At 38.9% G+C, this 18,168-nt stretch overlaps 1 protein-coding gene across 2 annotated transcripts in view; it reads left to right on the forward strand.

Annotated features, from left to right (window-relative positions):
• Positions 1-18,168, forward strand: part of NADK2 (NAD kinase 2, mitochondrial) — a 44,958-nt gene that overhangs the window by 2,232 nt on the left and 24,558 nt on the right. For both annotated transcript variants that reach the window (XM_052659130.1, XM_052659131.1), the window contains exons 2-4: positions 11,335-11,423; positions 12,305-12,393; positions 13,285-13,366. In XM_052659130.1, coding sequence (XP_052515090.1) covers positions 11,335-11,423; positions 12,305-12,393; positions 13,285-13,366 — 260 coding nt within the window. The remainder of the gene's footprint in view (positions 1-11,334; positions 11,424-12,304; positions 12,394-13,284; positions 13,367-18,168) is intronic.

The following is an 18,168-nucleotide window of genomic DNA, read 5'->3' on the forward strand; positions in this document are numbered from 1 at the left end:
TGCTTTTTAACTTCTCTGGGGCTCCTTGGTGACAGTGGTACTTTTGGTGTGGTGCTGCCAGTTTTCAGGGTGCATCTATCTAGTTCATTGTGTGAAATACTAGGATTGGACTAGAGAGCCTCCAAGGCCCTTTCTGATACTTTAAAACTCTGAATAACTTGTATAAGGCCTCATGATATGAGTGACATCTGAATTAGATTAATTCTTGGGTCTCTAAACAAGATTACCACTTATCAAAACTTTTTAAATGTAAGACAAATCAAGTCTTTCAAAACTGAACTACCTGGTATACCTACTCTGAGTATCTGAAGAGAAATCTGTAATGGGTAAATATTTGCCTATTGCTTGAGTATGCTGTTTGGAATAAGAAAACTTTTGAAGTAACACTTCTGGACTGTGGAACAGAGTTTTGAAATAGCTACTGTTGGTATCATTTCAACTAAATTTTATTGGATTTGTCTGTAACTGATTTGAGGTATTTATGTTAAGGCCAGTATTCAGAATGAAGGGCTTCCCTGGGTGACTGAGTGGTAAAGAATCTAGCTGCCAAGCAAGAGACATGGACTCGAACCCTGGGTTGAGAAGATGCCCTGGAGAAGGAAATGGCAACCTGCTCAAGTATCCTTGCCTGGGAGATCTTATGGACAGAGGAACCTGGCAGGCTACAGTCCCTGGGGTCACAAAGAATTGGGACAGGTCTTAGCGACTAAACAACAACAAATTTGGAATGGAATAGTATTAGGTGGAGCCCGTACCAGAGTTCAGGGACAGGCCAAACAACACTGGACTGTGTGAAATTGTTTTAAAATGGGATTCTGTGATAGGAATGATATGGTTAATATTGTTTGCTGTTTTGTTGGGGCAAAAAATACTGAGGGATATGAATCATGTGAATTGGGTATAAAAGACAGTCACCAAGTGCTTCCTTGAGTGTTCTGGCACTGTGGCTGGCTGTGTCTATGGTGTCTTGGTAACCTGAAGTTTTAGGGGAGATGGTTCTCTTTTGTGGTGGTGGTGGTGATTGTTCTGTGGCAAAATAGATCTCTACTAGGGTACTTGTTAAAATGAAAATGGAAGACGAGGGATAGAGTGCAAGTATAATTTCATACTCTGAAGCTTCATGGTTCTGTAACCTTGTAGAAACATAGACGATTAAAGGAAATATTTCTTAGTTGATAAAGCATAAACAGACTGGGTCAAAGTTTGACTTTTAATTGCTCATTCATATTGGTTTTCCTTTGGTTTATTTTCAATTCTTGCACTTCCTTTCCCCCTAGCTATCAGTGACTTTTCTTGTGAATAAATTTTTCGTCAGTGAGTTTACCTTTCCTGGCTCAAAACTTTGCAAGGACTAATTAAACTATTTTATTACACTTGCCTCATAAGTGATGTAGCTGTCAGTGGATGCGGAGCTTATATTATCAGGGTTGATGCCACTCACAAACTAAACCTTTGGATGAATCAAAACTGATTGGAAAGGATTTTGCCATCATAAACACACCTCTCGGTCAAAGAGGATGTTTTATTTCAGAATATTTTAATATATGCCAAATAACAAATGAACCGTTTCCACCTTTCTCTGGCTCCACCCCAAGTCATACAACCCCAGAAGCAACTCCTTTTAATGGTTTCCAGTTTTAATTTCTTTTAAAATTAGTGTCCTAATGGGATAGCATTATTTCATTTAGTAGTCCCTCTGTCACTGGCTTAAGTTCTTCCTAGTTCCTGCCGCCTTCACAGATTTGGGAGATGCAGCACCTTGGATTTTGTTCTCCTTACTCTGAAAACAGTGGTGTAACTTTTAGTTCTTGGGCAGATAACATTTCTGCCACACGTACAGTGAGTGTAGCGTATGCACCATGAGTATTTATCAAATGAACGAACATGATCTGGAGTCCTGCCAGAGCCTTCTAACGGAACATCACTCCTTTCACATCTTCCAGACACAGGAACCTGAGTAGTCTATCCAAAGTGAACATCTGTCCACTTTACTCCTCTGCTTAGAATGCCTCAAAAGCTCCCTGTAACCTATAGAGTCACCCAGGGAATTTGTTAGAATGAAGGTACCTGAACCTTATCTTTCTTCCCCTCAGATGTAAAGATTCAGTTTGTGGAGAACTCCCAGACTTTGGGCTCTGAATCATATCCTTAAAACTGCTGATGCTTTAGGGATTCACATTTTTAACAAACTCTCCAGGTTTGCGGTTGGTCCCCAGATCACACTTTGAGAAGCGTTATTGTAGATGAACCTTTATTATCCTTTGTGTGCTAAAAACAAGGTCTTCTAGGAATTGACTCAGGTCCATCTCTTACGCTTCATTTCTAATCAGTTCTTGTCTAGAACTTAACTTTCCATTGCTTTCAAACTGCTTTAATTTCCATTAGATGCTGTGCTTATCTAATTAATTTCTCTATGTATCAGCAGCACGTTAAAATGGTTCAAAATGTAAAAGATACAGAAGAGTATACAGTGAAAACTCTCTTATTCTTGTCAATGGACACTTAGTTTTTGTCCCTGAAAGTAACCAATGTTAATTTCTTGTGTTTCCTTCCAGAAATAATCTATACATACAAACCCACAGAGTGAAATGTTCTTTTTCTTTATCCCATCCCCTTTTACTCAGTGCTAACATTATTTAAGTTATTCTGCCTCTTATTCCTTTTAGTATGTACATAGTACTTTGTATGCAAATGCCTTAGTTTTTTAAAATATACTATGTAATGAATAGTAGTAATTTGTGTTATGAATAACACAAATAGTAATTTGTGTTAATGAATCAAACTCTAAATACTTAAAAGTGAAATTGCCAAGTGAGAAAAATTTGAAATTTTAATAAGTATTGCTGATTTGCTTCCCTTAGAGGCTGTACCAGTGTATAGCACATTTTGGGGTCTTTGTTAACCTGTAGGTGAAAAATGGTATTTCAGGGTAGTTTGATTTGTGTCCACCATTGTCTTTACCTTTGTAGCCCCTTTTGCTTCGAATCCTCCTTCGTCCTTTAGCCCAGGGGTCCCTAACCCCACCACCCCACCCAACCCCCCGGGCCAAGGATCTCTGCTGGCTTGTGGTCTGTTAGAAACGCGGCCTCACAGTGGGAGGTGAGCAGCAGGCGAGGGAGAGAAGCTTGATCTGTTATTTACAGCCCTCCCTATCGCTCTCATTACTGACTGGTCTCTGCCTCCTGCTCAAGGAACTCAGTAAATGTAATGTGCTTGCATCATTCTGAAACCATCACGCCTTGCCCTCATCTGTGGAAAAATTGTCTTCCGTGAAATATCCCTGATGCCAAAAAGGTTGGGGACCACTGCTTTAGCCTAGTTCTGTTCTTGCCAAAGGGTGAAGCTTACACATTACTCTCATAGGAAGCCATCCTTGATAACCTTGCTGGGCCCATCTCCAGCCATCAAGGTTGTGTTAGGTATTCTTCACTGTGTTTTCATAATACATATCTTTTTGAGTTTTCCTCTTTAGCATATGATCTGTGGTTATTTTTTCCTCTGGAGTTGAGGTCAAGAGCTTTAGTTTACTCCTCATCCTCTTTGCCTTTCCATCTCCACTAAATAAAGGTAGGGAAATGTTTCTGAATTAAAAAAAAATTTTTTTTTCTTTTTTAGTTCTTTTTACCCTGAGGCTGCCAGTCCAGAGTCTTATTTCCAGTGTCACGCTTAGGAGAGATGTTAGTTGCTGAAAACCTAAGGTAGAGATTGGACTTCCCTGGTGGCTCAAGACTGTAAAGCGTCTGTCTACAATGCGGGAGACCTGGGTTTCAGCCCTGGGTTGGGAAGATCCCCTGGAGAAGGAAATGGCAATCCACTCCAATACTGTTGCCTGGAAGATCCCATGGACAGAGGAGCCTGGCAGGCTGCAGTCTGTGGGGTCACAAAGAGTCAGATACGACTAAGTGACTTCACTTCACTAAGGTAGAGATTACTGATGTGAGTTCCCTGAAAGAGGCTCCACAGTTAAATATGTTTGAGAACCGTAAGCCTAAACAGACGATGCTTTTATTTGACCATGAAATTTTGGGTGGAGGCAGAAAATGTTTTTAATTCTGGGGAACACAGCTTGGAAAATAGAGGCATATGATATATAAGTATACAAGTATTTACAGTTAAATAAGAGACTCATAAAGGTGTAAAAGGATTGAATATCACAGTAGCTAAAATTCCATTGTCAGAATTATTGATCAGTATGCTTTAGAGCCCTGGTTTTCAACCTGCCCTGTATATTAGGCTTACTTGGAGAAGCCTGTAGCCAGTCATGAAATTGTAAATAACTTTTTTTTACTATGATCACTTTTTCTATATTTTTATTTATATGACATAAACTTTGAATATAGAAAGGTATTTATTGATGCACATTAATAACTTCTCAACTGATAAAGTGTAAGTTGACTGTGTTTTAGCCTTTTTTTGTCTTTAAAAATTTACATCAGTAATATATTCTTTAGAATGTGTCTTTTTTTAGAAATTTGCTTTTCTTATTCACTATTGGTTATAAATTGTATGTTGACACATGTTAATTTATTTTAACTGCTGTATAGTATTCCATTATTTGAATAATTAGGTTATTTTCAGTTTTTCCACTATTTAAAAAAATGCTTCAAATAAAAATGCAAGTATTTTTTCCATAAGCATCGAATGACTCCCTGATTCCAATGTTCTCATCAGCACTTGGTAGACTTTAATATTTTTGCCAGTGTGACGAGGGTGAAAATTGTATCTTTTAATTTTAAGCTACTTAAATATTAAAGAATGAGGAAGAGTTTATATGTGAAGGAAAGGGAACAGTACTAGCAAGGCAGTGGGAAAGGTCATCTTTTTGCCAGTAATAAAACCTCAAACTTGGTGACTAATTCACAATCAGAAAAATCTCATATCATGATGTACTCATATTTGGTACAGAAGATAACATGAAGCAGTGTACTCTTGTCACATGCAGTATAGTTTATTTTTTCTTGACTATTAATTCTGATTGTGACCACCAGATTAATGTGGCAGCCATTCTAAGGGCAATTTGAAAATCATGGCTCAAGAGGGAGTATTATTATTTTTTTTTTTAATTTTTATTTTTACTTTATTTTACTTTACAATACTGTATTGGTTTTGCCATACAAAATGGCAAAATGACATGAATCCGCCACGGGTGTACATGAGTTCCCAAACATGAACCCCCCTCCCACCTCCCACCCCATATCATCTCTCTGGATCATCCCCATGCACCAGCCCCAAGCATCCTGTATCCTGCATCGAACATAGACTGGCACTTCGTTTCTTACATGATACTATACATGTTTCAATGCCATTCTCCCAAATCATCCCACCCTCTCCCTCTCCCTCAGAGTCCAAAAGTCCGCTCTACACATCTGTGTCTCTTTTGCTGTCTTGCATACAGGGTCATCATTACCATCTTTCTAAATTCCATATATATGTGTTAGTATACTGTATTGGTGTTTTTCTTTCTGGCTTGCTTCACTCTGTATAATCAGCTCCAGTTTCATCCATCTCATTAGAACTGATTCAAATGTATTCTTTTTAATGGCTGAGTAATACTCCATTGTGTATATGTACCACAGCTTTCTTATCCATTGTCTGCTGATGGACATCTAGGTTGTTTCCATGTCCTGGCTATTATAAACAGTGCTGCGATGAACATTGGGGTACATGTGTCTCTTTCAGTTCTGCTTTCCTTGGTGTGTATGCCCAGCAGTGGGATTGCTGGGTCATAAGGCAGTTCTATTTGCAATTTTTTAAGGAATCTCCACACTGTTCTCCATAGTGGCTGTACTAGTTTGCATTCCCACCAACAGTGTAAGAGGGTTCCCTTTTCTCTAAACAGATAAGTCGGCTTTAAGTGAAAGTCGCTCAGTCCTTGTCCAACTCTTTGTGACCATGTCCATGGAATTCTCCAGGCCAGAATACTGAAGTGAGTAGCTGTTCCCTTCTCCAGGGGATCTTCCCAACCCAGGGATGGAACCCAGGTCTCCCACATTGCAGGCGGATTCTTCACCAGCTGAGCCACAAGGAAAACTCAAGAGGGCCTTATAAAGTTGTTAGATGCCATGGTTTTAGCTCGTAGTGGTTTTACGTCTTTTAACAGCAGAACACAACCCTTGCTCAGCCCTGCTCTCTTCCCCGCAGGAGTGGAGGGATGGCTTAGTTTTTCTGAGATGTTACTATTCTGGGACTAGTATGAAAGCAGGCTTCTGGTGGGAGTGGTTAGATGATGAGGGGAATGGGAAGGATTTTTAAGGAAGAAACTCCTTTAGAATCTCAAGAGGCAAGCTATTACAAGAGACCAGATAAGAGTTGATGTTGTCCAGAACTCAAGCAGTGGCAGCATGAATGTAAAGGACAGATTGGAGAAATAGTTCACAGGTATAATTACTGGACTTTACCACTGGCTGGCTGTGGAGATTCATTGTGGAGGGAGAATTAAAGCTGACACCCGGGATTTTATTCTGTTGACTAGGTAAATGGAAGTATTATTAACTACTATATGGGATTCAGAAAAGCAAATTAGGAGGAATATATAATCAGATTTAGATGGTTTTGGGGAGAAGTACTTGACCTACTGGGTGGATATAAAGGTAGACATTTAAAAATTGGAGCCTGTAACTCAAGAAACAGGCTTGAGCTAGCAGTTAACTTCTTAGGTGCTGGTGTATACTGGGTAGATCAAGTCCCTGGAGTGGGGAGATAATGAAAGTGAAATGGAAACAGATAAGCATGCCGAAGATGGAACCTGGTGCCATCCCATTGTATAAGGGAGTAGGTAACAGAATTAAGGAGAATGCAGAAGCAGGGATAGAACAATGAGGAAAATAAAGGTGAGAGCCTGAGATAAAGAGTAAATGGAATAGAAATAATTGAAGATAAATACTAAATATAGCTGAAGAAATGGTTAGAGTTTCCTGTGGCTGGCTTGATCTGGCTCGGATAAATAGTTTACTTTCTCTAGCTGTTAGTTAGGTGCCACTAATCCTTTTAAGGCAGTTTTGAGTGGTGCTTGGTGTACCATTTAGTTAAGTGTATTCTAAGAGTGCTTAAATTATGCCTAGTGAGTTTACATAGCAGCTGTCATTGTCTCACAAGTTTGTGCATTTCTTACACGTTAAATTTGAAAAGACACATTTCCTTCACTTACTGGAGTACAAAATAGTAAACACTCATCTGACTAGTAAAACAAGTAAAAATTTTAATTCAGTTTTGGTCAAGTAAAGATGTCTGTGATACTTTAATAGAAGTGTTTGAGCCATTTAGAAAATAGCATGACTATCACCTCTGGCCTTAGGGTGTGGTTGATTTCTGTCCTTTCAGAATCCTTCCCCCTTCCCCCCTTTCATGTTGTGTTGTGTTTTGTCTTAACCTCAAAGCACGTGGGGAGAAGTGTTGTTGGCTTTGGCAGATTTTATAGGGGCAGTTCTGTTATGTTAAGTGTGTCTGCTGTAGAACTTTTAGATTCACACCGGTTTTTCCATTTTAGTGGATAATCTTTAAAAAAAACTTTTTGTTAATGCTGATGAGAATTAAGAAGCTTATGGAGAAAAAAGAAAAAACATTAAGAACTTTGTCACTAATACTGATACATTAAGTGTAGCATTGCAGAGTTGAGAATGTATTCTAAATTTCAGTAATTTCTTTAGTTTCTTAATTTTAAGATGTTTTACAGAGAATTCCTGGGTTCTTGTTTTTGTCCAATTGAAGTATGTTTTTAAATCTTTGAAGTGTTGTTATTTTCCAAACGGGTAGCTAGAAATTCTTACTATCCTTTGAGTATTAAATAAAATTGTTTTTTAATATAAGAGCAAGTTGAATAGTGATATAAGACTTTCTAATTGATGCTTTTTATTAGTGATTTTTAAAAATGTCTTATCTCTTAGTTGCCTAGTTAGCTAGTCTGTTAATACAACTTAGTAGGCCAACCAGCTACATTGTTTATGAAAATAATGAAAGAACTTGTATTCCCTAAATAAATGTATTAAGCATGAGTTATTAAAGAATTACAGTAATTCACAAGAAGAAATTCTACTCTTGAGATGTAATTTTTACACAGCACCATGTAAGTTTAAGGTGTACAGCATAATGATTTGACATTTATACGTCATGAAATGATTATCACAGTAAGTTTAGTAAACATCTGTCATCTCATATAGATATAAAATTAAAGAAATAGAAATTTTTTTCTTGTGATGAGATCTCTCAGGATTTACTCTTAACAGCTTTTATATGTAACATACTGCAGTGTTAATTATAATTATCATGTTGTACATCTCTAATATTTATCTTAAAACTGGGAGTTTGTACATTTTGACTACTTTCATCCAACTCTCCGTTCCTTCTAGTAACCACAAATCTTATCTCTTTTTCTATGAGTGAGTTTGTTTTTGAAGTATAATTGACCTACAGCACTATGTTAGTTCTTGTTATAGAACATGGTGATTGGTGTTTCTAACATTTCAGGATGATCACCACATAATCATTTCATACTGTGACTCATTTATTTTGCAGCTGTTGTCCCAGAGGTCTCTTAAACTGTCCTTATTTCTTTCTATTCTTTTTTTCCTTTTTCTGTTCATATTCAGTGATTTCCACTACTATATCTTTCATCTCACTGATCCATCCCTTTAGATCATCTAATGTAATGTTGAGTCCTTCTAGTGTATTTTTCATTTCAGTTATTGTTCTTCATCTCTGTTTGGTCATCTTTATATTTTTGAAGTGAAAGTTTTAGTTGCTCAGTCATGTCCAACTCTCCGCGACCCCGTGACCGTCAAGCTTCTCTGTCCATGGAATTCTCCAGGCAAGAATACTGGAGTGAGTAGCCTTTCCGTTCTCCAGGGGATCTTCCAGACCCAAGGATTGAACCTGGGTCTCCTGCATTGCAGGCAAATTCTTTAGTGTCTGAGCCACCAGGTAAGCCCCTTATATTTTCTAAGTCTTTTTTTTTTAAACCTTTTAACTTCTCACTCTTATCATTTAATCTTCTCCAGAGTTCTTTGATGATTACCTTGAACTCTTTATCAGGTTTAGATTTCCTGTCTCCATTTCAGTTAATTCGTCTGTGAGTTTATCTTGTTCACTTATTTGGAACGTATTCCTTCCTGCTCCATTATTCCTGATTTGCTGTTTTTGTTTCTGTATATTTGGTAGGCTAGTTGTGTTTTCCAGCCTTGGAGAAGCAGCCTTTTTTAGATGTCCTTTGCATGTCAGCAACACACTTTTTCTGGTCACCAGACTTACATGCTCTAGGGATGCTTCTTATGTGGGCTGCATGGGCCCTCCTGTGCCAGCTGACTACTGTGGGGCGTCTGGTTGGTTGCCAGTCCCCACCTGGTGTGCTGGCTGCTGTGGGGTGGGGTTGGGTCACAGGCCTGTGGGCTCTGTGGCCTTGGGGTCCCTTGACCTGGTGCTGGCCCACTCGTGGGTGGAGCTGGAATAGGTGGTTGCACATAGGGGTTCCACATCTAGTATTGGCCTGCTGATGGGCAGGGCTGGCTCTTGACATGATTGGCTGTGGGGTCAGGGATGTTGCAAAGCTGGTGTCAGCCTAATGGTGGGTGGGGCCAGATCCTGGCAGCTGGTTGAGAGCACAAGCTGCTCCAGAGCTGCTGTTGGCCCACTGGTGGGTCAACAGGATCCCCAGGCTAGTGCCTGCCCTCTGGTGGGAGAACTGGGTCCTGGGTTAGCACCATCCCACTGGTGGGTGGAGACAGGCCTGGAGTCTCTGGTTGCAGGGCCCTGGAGGTCCTGGAGTTGGGGTCAGCCCACTGGTGGCCAGGGCCCAGGGGACCTTGGACTGGTGCCTCCCCACTCCCCAGTGAGTGAAGCCGGCCCCCAGGCTGTTACAGGTCCACTGATACGTGGAGCCGGGTACTGGGGATCCTGGGCCTACTGTGAGCGTGTTGGAGTGTGGGCTGGGTCTTGGGTTCTCAGGTGGACAGGGCTAGGTCCGGGGTTACCTATGGGCTCACGGGGTCTTTAGGTGGCAGGCCTGGGGTTTACATCCCAGCAGTAATAAGCTGGAGAGGGAATTCCACAGTGGTGTTGGCCAGTGCCAGTGTCCTCATGGTGGAACAAGCATCCCACAGTGGCCATCACCAGTGTCCCATGTCATCAGGGTGAGCTCTAGTTGCCTCCTGTCTCCTCAGGAACCTATCCAAGATCAGCAGATGGGTCTGACCCAGGATTTTTTCAAATGGCTGCTTCTGCCCTAGGTCCTGGAGTGTGTGGAGATTTGTGTGTGCTCTTTATTTCCCACAGCCCTGGTTCTCCTAAAAGTAAGTCCCACTGGCCTTCACAGCCAGATGTTCGGGAACTTGTCTTCCCAGTGCAGGGCCTCTGGGCTGGGGAGTCAGTGTGGGGCTCTGGCCCCTTGCTCCTTGGGAAGCAGCTCTGCAGTTGTAAATTATTCCTTCTCCCCATTTGGGGGTTGTCCACCCAGGGGTGTGGGCCTTGACTGCACTGCATCTCATACCTCTTATCTGTCTTGCTGTGGTTCCCTCATATCTTTAGTTGTAGAAGATCTTTTCTGCTGGTCTTCTGTTTTGTTTCTTTTTCTTTAATAGTTTTTCTATAAGTAGTTTAAATTTTGTTGTTCCTCCCAAATAACATGCTTTTTGATTCTAGCATTCACTCTAGTGAACATATTTCCTACTTGATGATTAAATGAATGTTTCGAAACTTCCCTCAACATTTTACTTTGTGGATGATTCTAGAAGACATATACTTTAAAAGAATATTAATGATAAGATAGTGACATTATAAAATATTCTAAACAACTAGCAAAAACAATTATTGAAGACTATATGTCCTTACATCTAGAGGTTATCCACTCTCAAGCAGCCAGCAAGCCCTTTGTTTGGACTGTGTAAATTTCAGATAGAGTTCAGAAATTGGAATACAAGAGAGCTGCAAGTCCAAGTAGAACAGAGGTCATTAGATGACCTTTAGATGACTGCTTTCTAAAATAATTGTTCATCTTTGGTCTTCAGTAGCCAAATTCAGCATGTTAAAAAGTCCATTTAGGAAAAAAAAAAGACACTCAAGCTGTAAAACATGGACTTTTGAAATCCTGTTGACTACATTCAGGATTCAGGAAATACTGATTCAGGAAACTTAATGCTGTATTTGGTATTAAAACCACATTATGATTTTCTGGAACCAGACATTCTAATTAAGTTTATACTTGTGGGTTTCACAGATAACCATTAAAATGTACGTTCAAAAAACCCCCCAAAACAACCCAGTCTGTCTTATATAGGGCTTTTTAAAGAAATACAATATGTAAAGCACATTATGTAATAAGGCAAAATTTGTTTTATTTTGATATAGCTCGCGCTGAAAGGCTCTAGCTACAGTGGATTGCTTGAGCGACATCATATTCACACCAAAAATGTAGAGCACATTCTTGATAGTTTACGGTAAGTCTGTGGGATCAGGTGTTAAGTGGGCTTCCGTATTGAGGACTTTCAATTTTTAAATTTTTACTAGCAGCTAATACTTAGATTTTTAGGAGAGATGGCCATTATAGAACCATTTTAAGAAAATTATATTGTGGCTAATGGAGTTGGTATTAGAGTATTTTTAAGGAAATTTTTATTGTACTCTGAAAATTTCAGATTGTCAGTTATTATTTGGTCTGCCCAAGAAGTGCCTTTTCTAAACAGTTAATTTTGTACACAGCAGGCTTCAACTGTAGGATAATGTTTTATTTCTTAAACAGAATAGTAGATTACATAGGTGTTCATTATAATAGTTTTTGAATGTCTAAAAATTATTATTATAGAAACATCCATTAATTAAAGGCTAAATGAGTCAGTGAATAAGTGTGTATGCAAGAGAATCAATGTGAGGACATGCAAATTAGGAAATGTTTTAGTCACTGTTTTTATCTGGCAGTCAATATTTGTTGAATTTAAAATAATAGCTATTCACTCTTATTTTAAAAAATTGTCTCTCAAGGTGTTAGTCTTTTGGACCATTTTGTATTAATGAATTTTAGCATCAGAAAGAGTCGAGAAAATAAAAGGAAATTCTAATTAATATTGCTATTCATCAAGGGCTTTAAAAGATGTTTTTAAAGCACATTGGAGACTTGGGATAGTTTATTCATGTGCTTCCTATAGTTGATTGGTTGTTGTGGTTAAATGAACATGAAGCTAACCTTCCAAAGCTAAACATAAATTTGTTTGTAAAACAAAGTTGTGTATTTTACAGCTCCGTTGTAATAATCTGCCTCTCAAAAAACATACTCCTTTATGTTAGTGGAAATTTTATGTACCTTTTACTTTTTTTATCTTAGGAATGAGGGAATTGAGGTTCGTCTTGTAAAGAGGAGAGAATATGATGAGGAAACTGTTCGATGGGCAGATGCTGTCATAGCTGCAGGAGGTAATAGTTTTGCGGAGGTAAAGGTGTTGAAATATGGAAATGCCCTTTAAAAGTCATATTTCCAAATATCCTGTGAGCTAGCTGTAATGAAGCTTTCAGAATCCTACCGTAAGACAAATTTTTAGATTTTTAGAATCAGATTTTAAAAGGTGTGCTTTATACAGCATTTTAATTTTTTAGTGGATGACGTTACTGTAATGTTTTGTGCATGTGTATTTCTGTGTGTATATTTAAGGTGTGCCTTTAACTTTAAATATGATTCAAAGGATTGTTTATAATTGTATTTTGGTTTAGTTATGCCAGTCTTTAAAAAATAGTTGAGTTTAAGAGTTTAATGAGATTAGATAAATTCCATCCCTCTTTGGTCCCAGTATACTTATGCTTGTTTTTTTTTCTGAGCTGTATTATTACATTAGTGACCATTCTTTATAAACCTTAATGGGTTTTCTTTTTGGTGGGGAGAAAAATGCAAAATTGGACACTTTGGATGTATTCTCATTAAAATAATTTGTGAATTTGGACTGATGGTATGAGAGAGGGAAAGAGGAATGGTTAAAAGAAGTGATAGGGTTAGAACAGTGGCTCCCACCTAGGGGCTACTATCGGCATCTAATGGGTAGAGGCCAGGGATACTGCCCATCACCCTACAGGCTCAGGACAACCCCCAAAACAGAAAAATTACCTGGCCTAAAGTGTCACTCTTGCCACTGTTGAGAAATTCTGGGTTAGAGTTGGAGAGATAATACAAAGAATAGTGGGTAGAAAGGAAGTGGAGGAGACTGTGGCAGCCAGCAGGATGGGGTGGGGTGTGATTGTTAAAAGAATTAATGTTCACAGTGTTGTTGATCAGACTTGTTACAGAGCTAGTGTTTAATGCTTTATGTCCTTTAGGGGATGGCACAATGCTTTTGGCAGCAAGTAAAGTCTTGGACAGACTTAAACCAGTTATTGGTGTAAACACCGACCCAGAACGGTAAGGAAAAAGAATTTTTTTACCTGTTATACATACAAACATTTATCCTTTGCTTTGCATAGTATATATTTATGATAAATCTTAAAGTTTGGAAGCTCTTTATCCTCTTGCTACAGGGTGTCTGCCATGGTGCATGCTGTGTGAGTGGAAACATCACCCTTCCTGGCTATCATGAATGTTAGAACTATGTACCAGAACCATTTTGGTGATGAAATCTAGGCATGTAGAATTGATCTCTACCTTTAGCAGATTTCTCTTCTTTGTAGTTATTCTCAAAGTCTTAGCTCTCTTTTTTTAGCTTAGGCATGAGAAATAATATATGCATTGCGCTGGTACTGGTGGTAGAAAATTATGATACGGGATGGACAGGTTCTCACATCTGATTTCCCAGGTAGGTTGGGAGTAGTGTCTGTAGCTGAATATACCTGAGCCCTTGACTGAGGTGAGTACTGGTGACCTTTGGTGTTGCTGGTGATGGATGAGTTAATGATGTTGCAGCTTCTACCCTTACTTAGGCTCTTATCTACATCCCTAAGTATGCCTCCACTGATTTCCTGTGTGACTTCATAGACTTAATAAATAAATTAAACCCTGTTAGCACTTTTTCCCCCTTTCCTCAGCTTCTCTGACATATAACCTTATTCTGTTCTAGCCACTCACAACCATGATCATATCTGGACTTTGCAGTCATCTAGAATTTCCCCATCTATCAAATCACTCTGACTATAGCCTCCTTCCTTAATAGCAGACCTATTTCCTCAATTCTAATAAATCTGCCCTTTGATTTTCAGTGTGTTGATCTCCTCTGTTTTTTCCTTAATTCTCTCTTCATTCACTTTCCTGACAAATTTCTTAAAATATTTTCTACCAATATCTTTCTGCCCAGTCATAGATACGTCTTTTCTATTCCTTTTCTATACTATCTCCAGAATAACTGATTAACATCTGTCATTTTAACTAAGATTCTGGTGACTCCAGAATCTTTATATCCAACAGTGATCTTGCTTCTACTCTTGTCTTATTTAAGTCTCTTCTGTCCACTGCAGCCACAGTGACTGTTTTATAAAAGTTTCGTAATATTAGGTAGACTTCTCTGCCCAAAGTCTTACTGTGGCTCTCCATCTAACTCAGAAGAAAATTAATTTTTCAGTGACTAGGATGACCAGTTCCTTTTCATCCTGGTTTGCTTGGAAATTTCTCAGTTTTAGCACCGGAAGTCCTTCGTCCTGGGAAAATTGTCTGTCTCGGGCAAATGGAGATGGTTGATCACCTTCATTGTGACATTCAAGACTCTACATTATCTGGCCTCTGACTATTCTGTATCCTTATGTCCTGTTATTTTCTCTTTCTTCATGCTGTTGTAGCCATACTGGCTTCCACTTGAATGTATCTGGTGGCAGTTAAAAGTAATGCATTTACAAATGGACTTGTCTCCTTTCCCCGATGCCATACTTGATGAATGGAATTGTAATGGGTGCTAAAGCTGTGGCGACTCATCCTCACCCCCTCCCTTCAGAGTCGGGTATTTAGTGTGAAGTTTTAGGAATCCTACCTTTGAGTCCTTCTCTTGCCCTCCTCACTGTTACTAATCATAGCTGAGGCCTTTGTAGTGTGTGAGTTAAATTACTGCAATAATCTCCATTCTTGCTCTTTCCAACTCATCCTTCATACTTTGCCTTAGTATTTTTTCTAAAGTGCAAATTTGATTGTATCCACTCTTTAGTTAAAGTCTTTCAGGGTTTCCTTTTGATCTTCAGGATGCCTTGCAAATTCCTTAGCATAATGTATATGATGATTCACCACCTGTTGCTTATCAGCTTTTCTAGTTTCACCTATCTTTATTTACCCACAGGCACATTCTTCAGCTTAAAAAAAGGACTGATGCCTCTCTAGGAACAGTCTAGGATCCTTCCTGAAGTCTATTCTTTGGGGTTTTTTAATTGTATTTTTGCCCAGTTTTATTGAGATATAATGGACATACAGCACCGTATAAGTGTAGGATGTACAACATAATGACTTGATGTAACCTGTGTTGTGTGAAATCATTACCGCAATAAGTTTTTAACATCTGTTATCTGATAGAGCTAAAAAAAAAATAAGGTGGGGGGTGGAGTTTGTTTTCTAGTGATGAGAGCGCCTAAGATCTGCTCTCATTAATAACTTTCAAATATACCATACGCCAGTGTTAACTTTTGCCAGCATGTGGCACATTGCTTCTCGAGTACTTTCTTATCTCATAAATGGAAGTTTATACCTTCATTCAGTAATCCCCCCTCGCCCCCCACCCTGCCGCCCCAACCCGAAGCTGTGCTTAAGCACAGTGTAATGGATGAGCATCCTAACATCTTGATTGGAGGCTCACTTGTGGGAGCTTTTGCTTTGGTGGTGAGCTTTGTTGATAGCAAGATAGCAGGGCTGGAAAGAGTAAGGGAAAGAGTTCCCCAGAGGTCCTTTTCATGCCTTTATTTGTGCTTTCGCCTGGAGTGCCCTTAGACCACTAACTCAATTGTGTAGTTCTTTTTAATTCAAGACTGGTTCCTGTCCTGGGCTCTGACTATGATTCCCTCTACAGAGAGCACTTCTCTCTCCTTATTATTTTCTGCTTGTTTGTCTCTTCCATCAGACTACAAATTCTTTGAGTATAGGACTAAATTTCTCTAGCATACTATTATTATACGTAGTCAGTAGGCAATAAACACTTGAAAAATGAATGATTAGTTAAATGATTTTAGGGAGCAGGGCTAGGACCCTGACCTAGCTGAGCAAATATCTCCTGAGCACAAGTAACTGAGATTATTGCTTCAGTAATTATTTTTAAATTGCCTTTAGTGATTGTACACATGTATTTTAGAAAAACTTTGTAATGATAGGTTGTTTAGTGATCATATTTTATACAGTTTGTTGAAATACATTCTCCTTTAAAAACTGGCTTAATATTCATTAGCTTGTGAAGATTTTGAAACTGATAAGCAGAAGGTGTTGTTTCTCTAATTTCTAGCTGGAATAATATATTCTAGAAGTCTTTGGTTTTTTCTTTTTGCCCCCAGGCAGAAATGTATAAGGCCTCTAGCTTGTTCTATAATTCAGGTTGCCTGACTTATATTTGTTAAAAGTGTGAGGTGTCTCACAATCCTTAAATAAGCCAGAAGTTAATGTTCAGTTAAGTTTGTTCTTCTCTGTAGTAGTTATCAAACGCAGCATAACAAATCATCTGCAAACTGGAGGCTTAAAACAATAGTAATAATAATTTATTTTCTCCCATGGTTTCTGTGTGTCAGGAATCCAGGAAGGGTTTGGCTGGATGGTTTTACCTTGGGGTCTCTAATGAGGTTATAGGCAGATGTCAGCTGGGACTGCAGGCATCCAAAGCTTGGGCTGGAGGATCTGCTTCTCTAAGATGGCTCATTGGTAGACTCAGCCAAATTAAATAGACAATTTCAGTTTTCTCTTTGGTATTCTGTACTCTCTCTGCTGACGCCTGTATATAATTACGACATTTAAATGCTTAATAATCAGAATGGGGTAGAGAGCATGTGATAGCTGACCTTTAATGTAGCCTCTTGTTATTTACACCTTTATGTGGTTCCCTTCCCACATTAAGCAGGGCTGGCCCGTGGGACCAACAGAATATGATACAACAGTGTGTGCATTCCAAGGCTAGGTCATAAATGGTACTATAGCTTCTGTGTTGGTCTCTTGGGTTGCTCATTCTTGAGCAAGTCAGCCACCATGATATGAGGATACCAAGGCCGCCCTGTGGGGAGACTCACGTGGAGAGAGACTTTAGGACCTTGAGGACCTTGCCAGCAGTTAGCACTAGTGAGTGAGCCACACTGAAATTGAATCCTCCAGGCCAGGCCTAGATGTTTCTCTCTTGAGTGTTTTAGACCTGCAGGTGACCTCAGTAGGTATTCTATCAAATAAATGACTGTTGATAACTTTTATATAAGGGCCTTCCTTGTGACTTAGCTAATAAAGAATCAGCCTGCAAGGCTGGAGACCTGGGTTCAGTCCCTGAGTTGGGAAGATCCCCTGGAGAAGGGAAAGGCTACCCACTCCAGTGTTCTGGCCTGGAGAAGTCCTTGGGGTCGCAAAGAGTCAGATGGGACTGAGCGACTTACACTTTCACTTTCAACTTTTATAATCTTAGCACTGTATAAGAGTATTGCAGTAAATATAAAAATTTTAAAAATCTAGTCCCTGCCTAAGTTTCTTAGATAAATTTATCTCAGATAAATTGACTAGTTACAGCTTTGTAAAAGCCTTTTACGTGGCTCTTCACATTTATGTTAATTTATAGTTATTATTAAGGGTTTGTTTTGCCAGGCAATCTGTCAGCCTTTCCTTCAAGATTGAAGCATCACATAAATGAGGCTGATTGAACTTTCTGGACACCTTTCCACATGTTAGGTGCCATAGCTTCTCATCTTCATTTATCAGCCTATAGGCAGTTAACAGTTTGTAATTTGCAGTTTTTTTTTTTAAATTCTGTCTTTCATGAAAGCTGTTAACTCCTTGAAGTTAGATTAGATAAAGCTATGAGTTCTGTTTTAGTAAGAGATTATCTTAAAAGATATTTCTAAGGGGTTTATGGTTCAAAAAACTTTCAAATAAATAGTTTGATTCCTCAGAATAACCTTTTGAGATTGGTGGTCTCATGGCCTTTTTAGAGATAAAGAAGTTGATGGTAAAGTGACTTGCCCAAAGTTAGTACTTAAGTAATATAGATGTTAAAATGCAAATATCACTACACCATTAGATAATTTTGCAGGGATATCAATCAGTGGCAAATTTGCTGTTAG

The sequence above is a fragment of the Budorcas taxicolor genome, chromosome 20 (genome assembly GCF_023091745.1).
Source record: "Budorcas taxicolor isolate Tak-1 chromosome 20, Takin1.1, whole genome shotgun sequence".
Lineage (NCBI taxonomy): Eukaryota > Metazoa > Chordata > Mammalia > Artiodactyla > Bovidae > Budorcas > Budorcas taxicolor.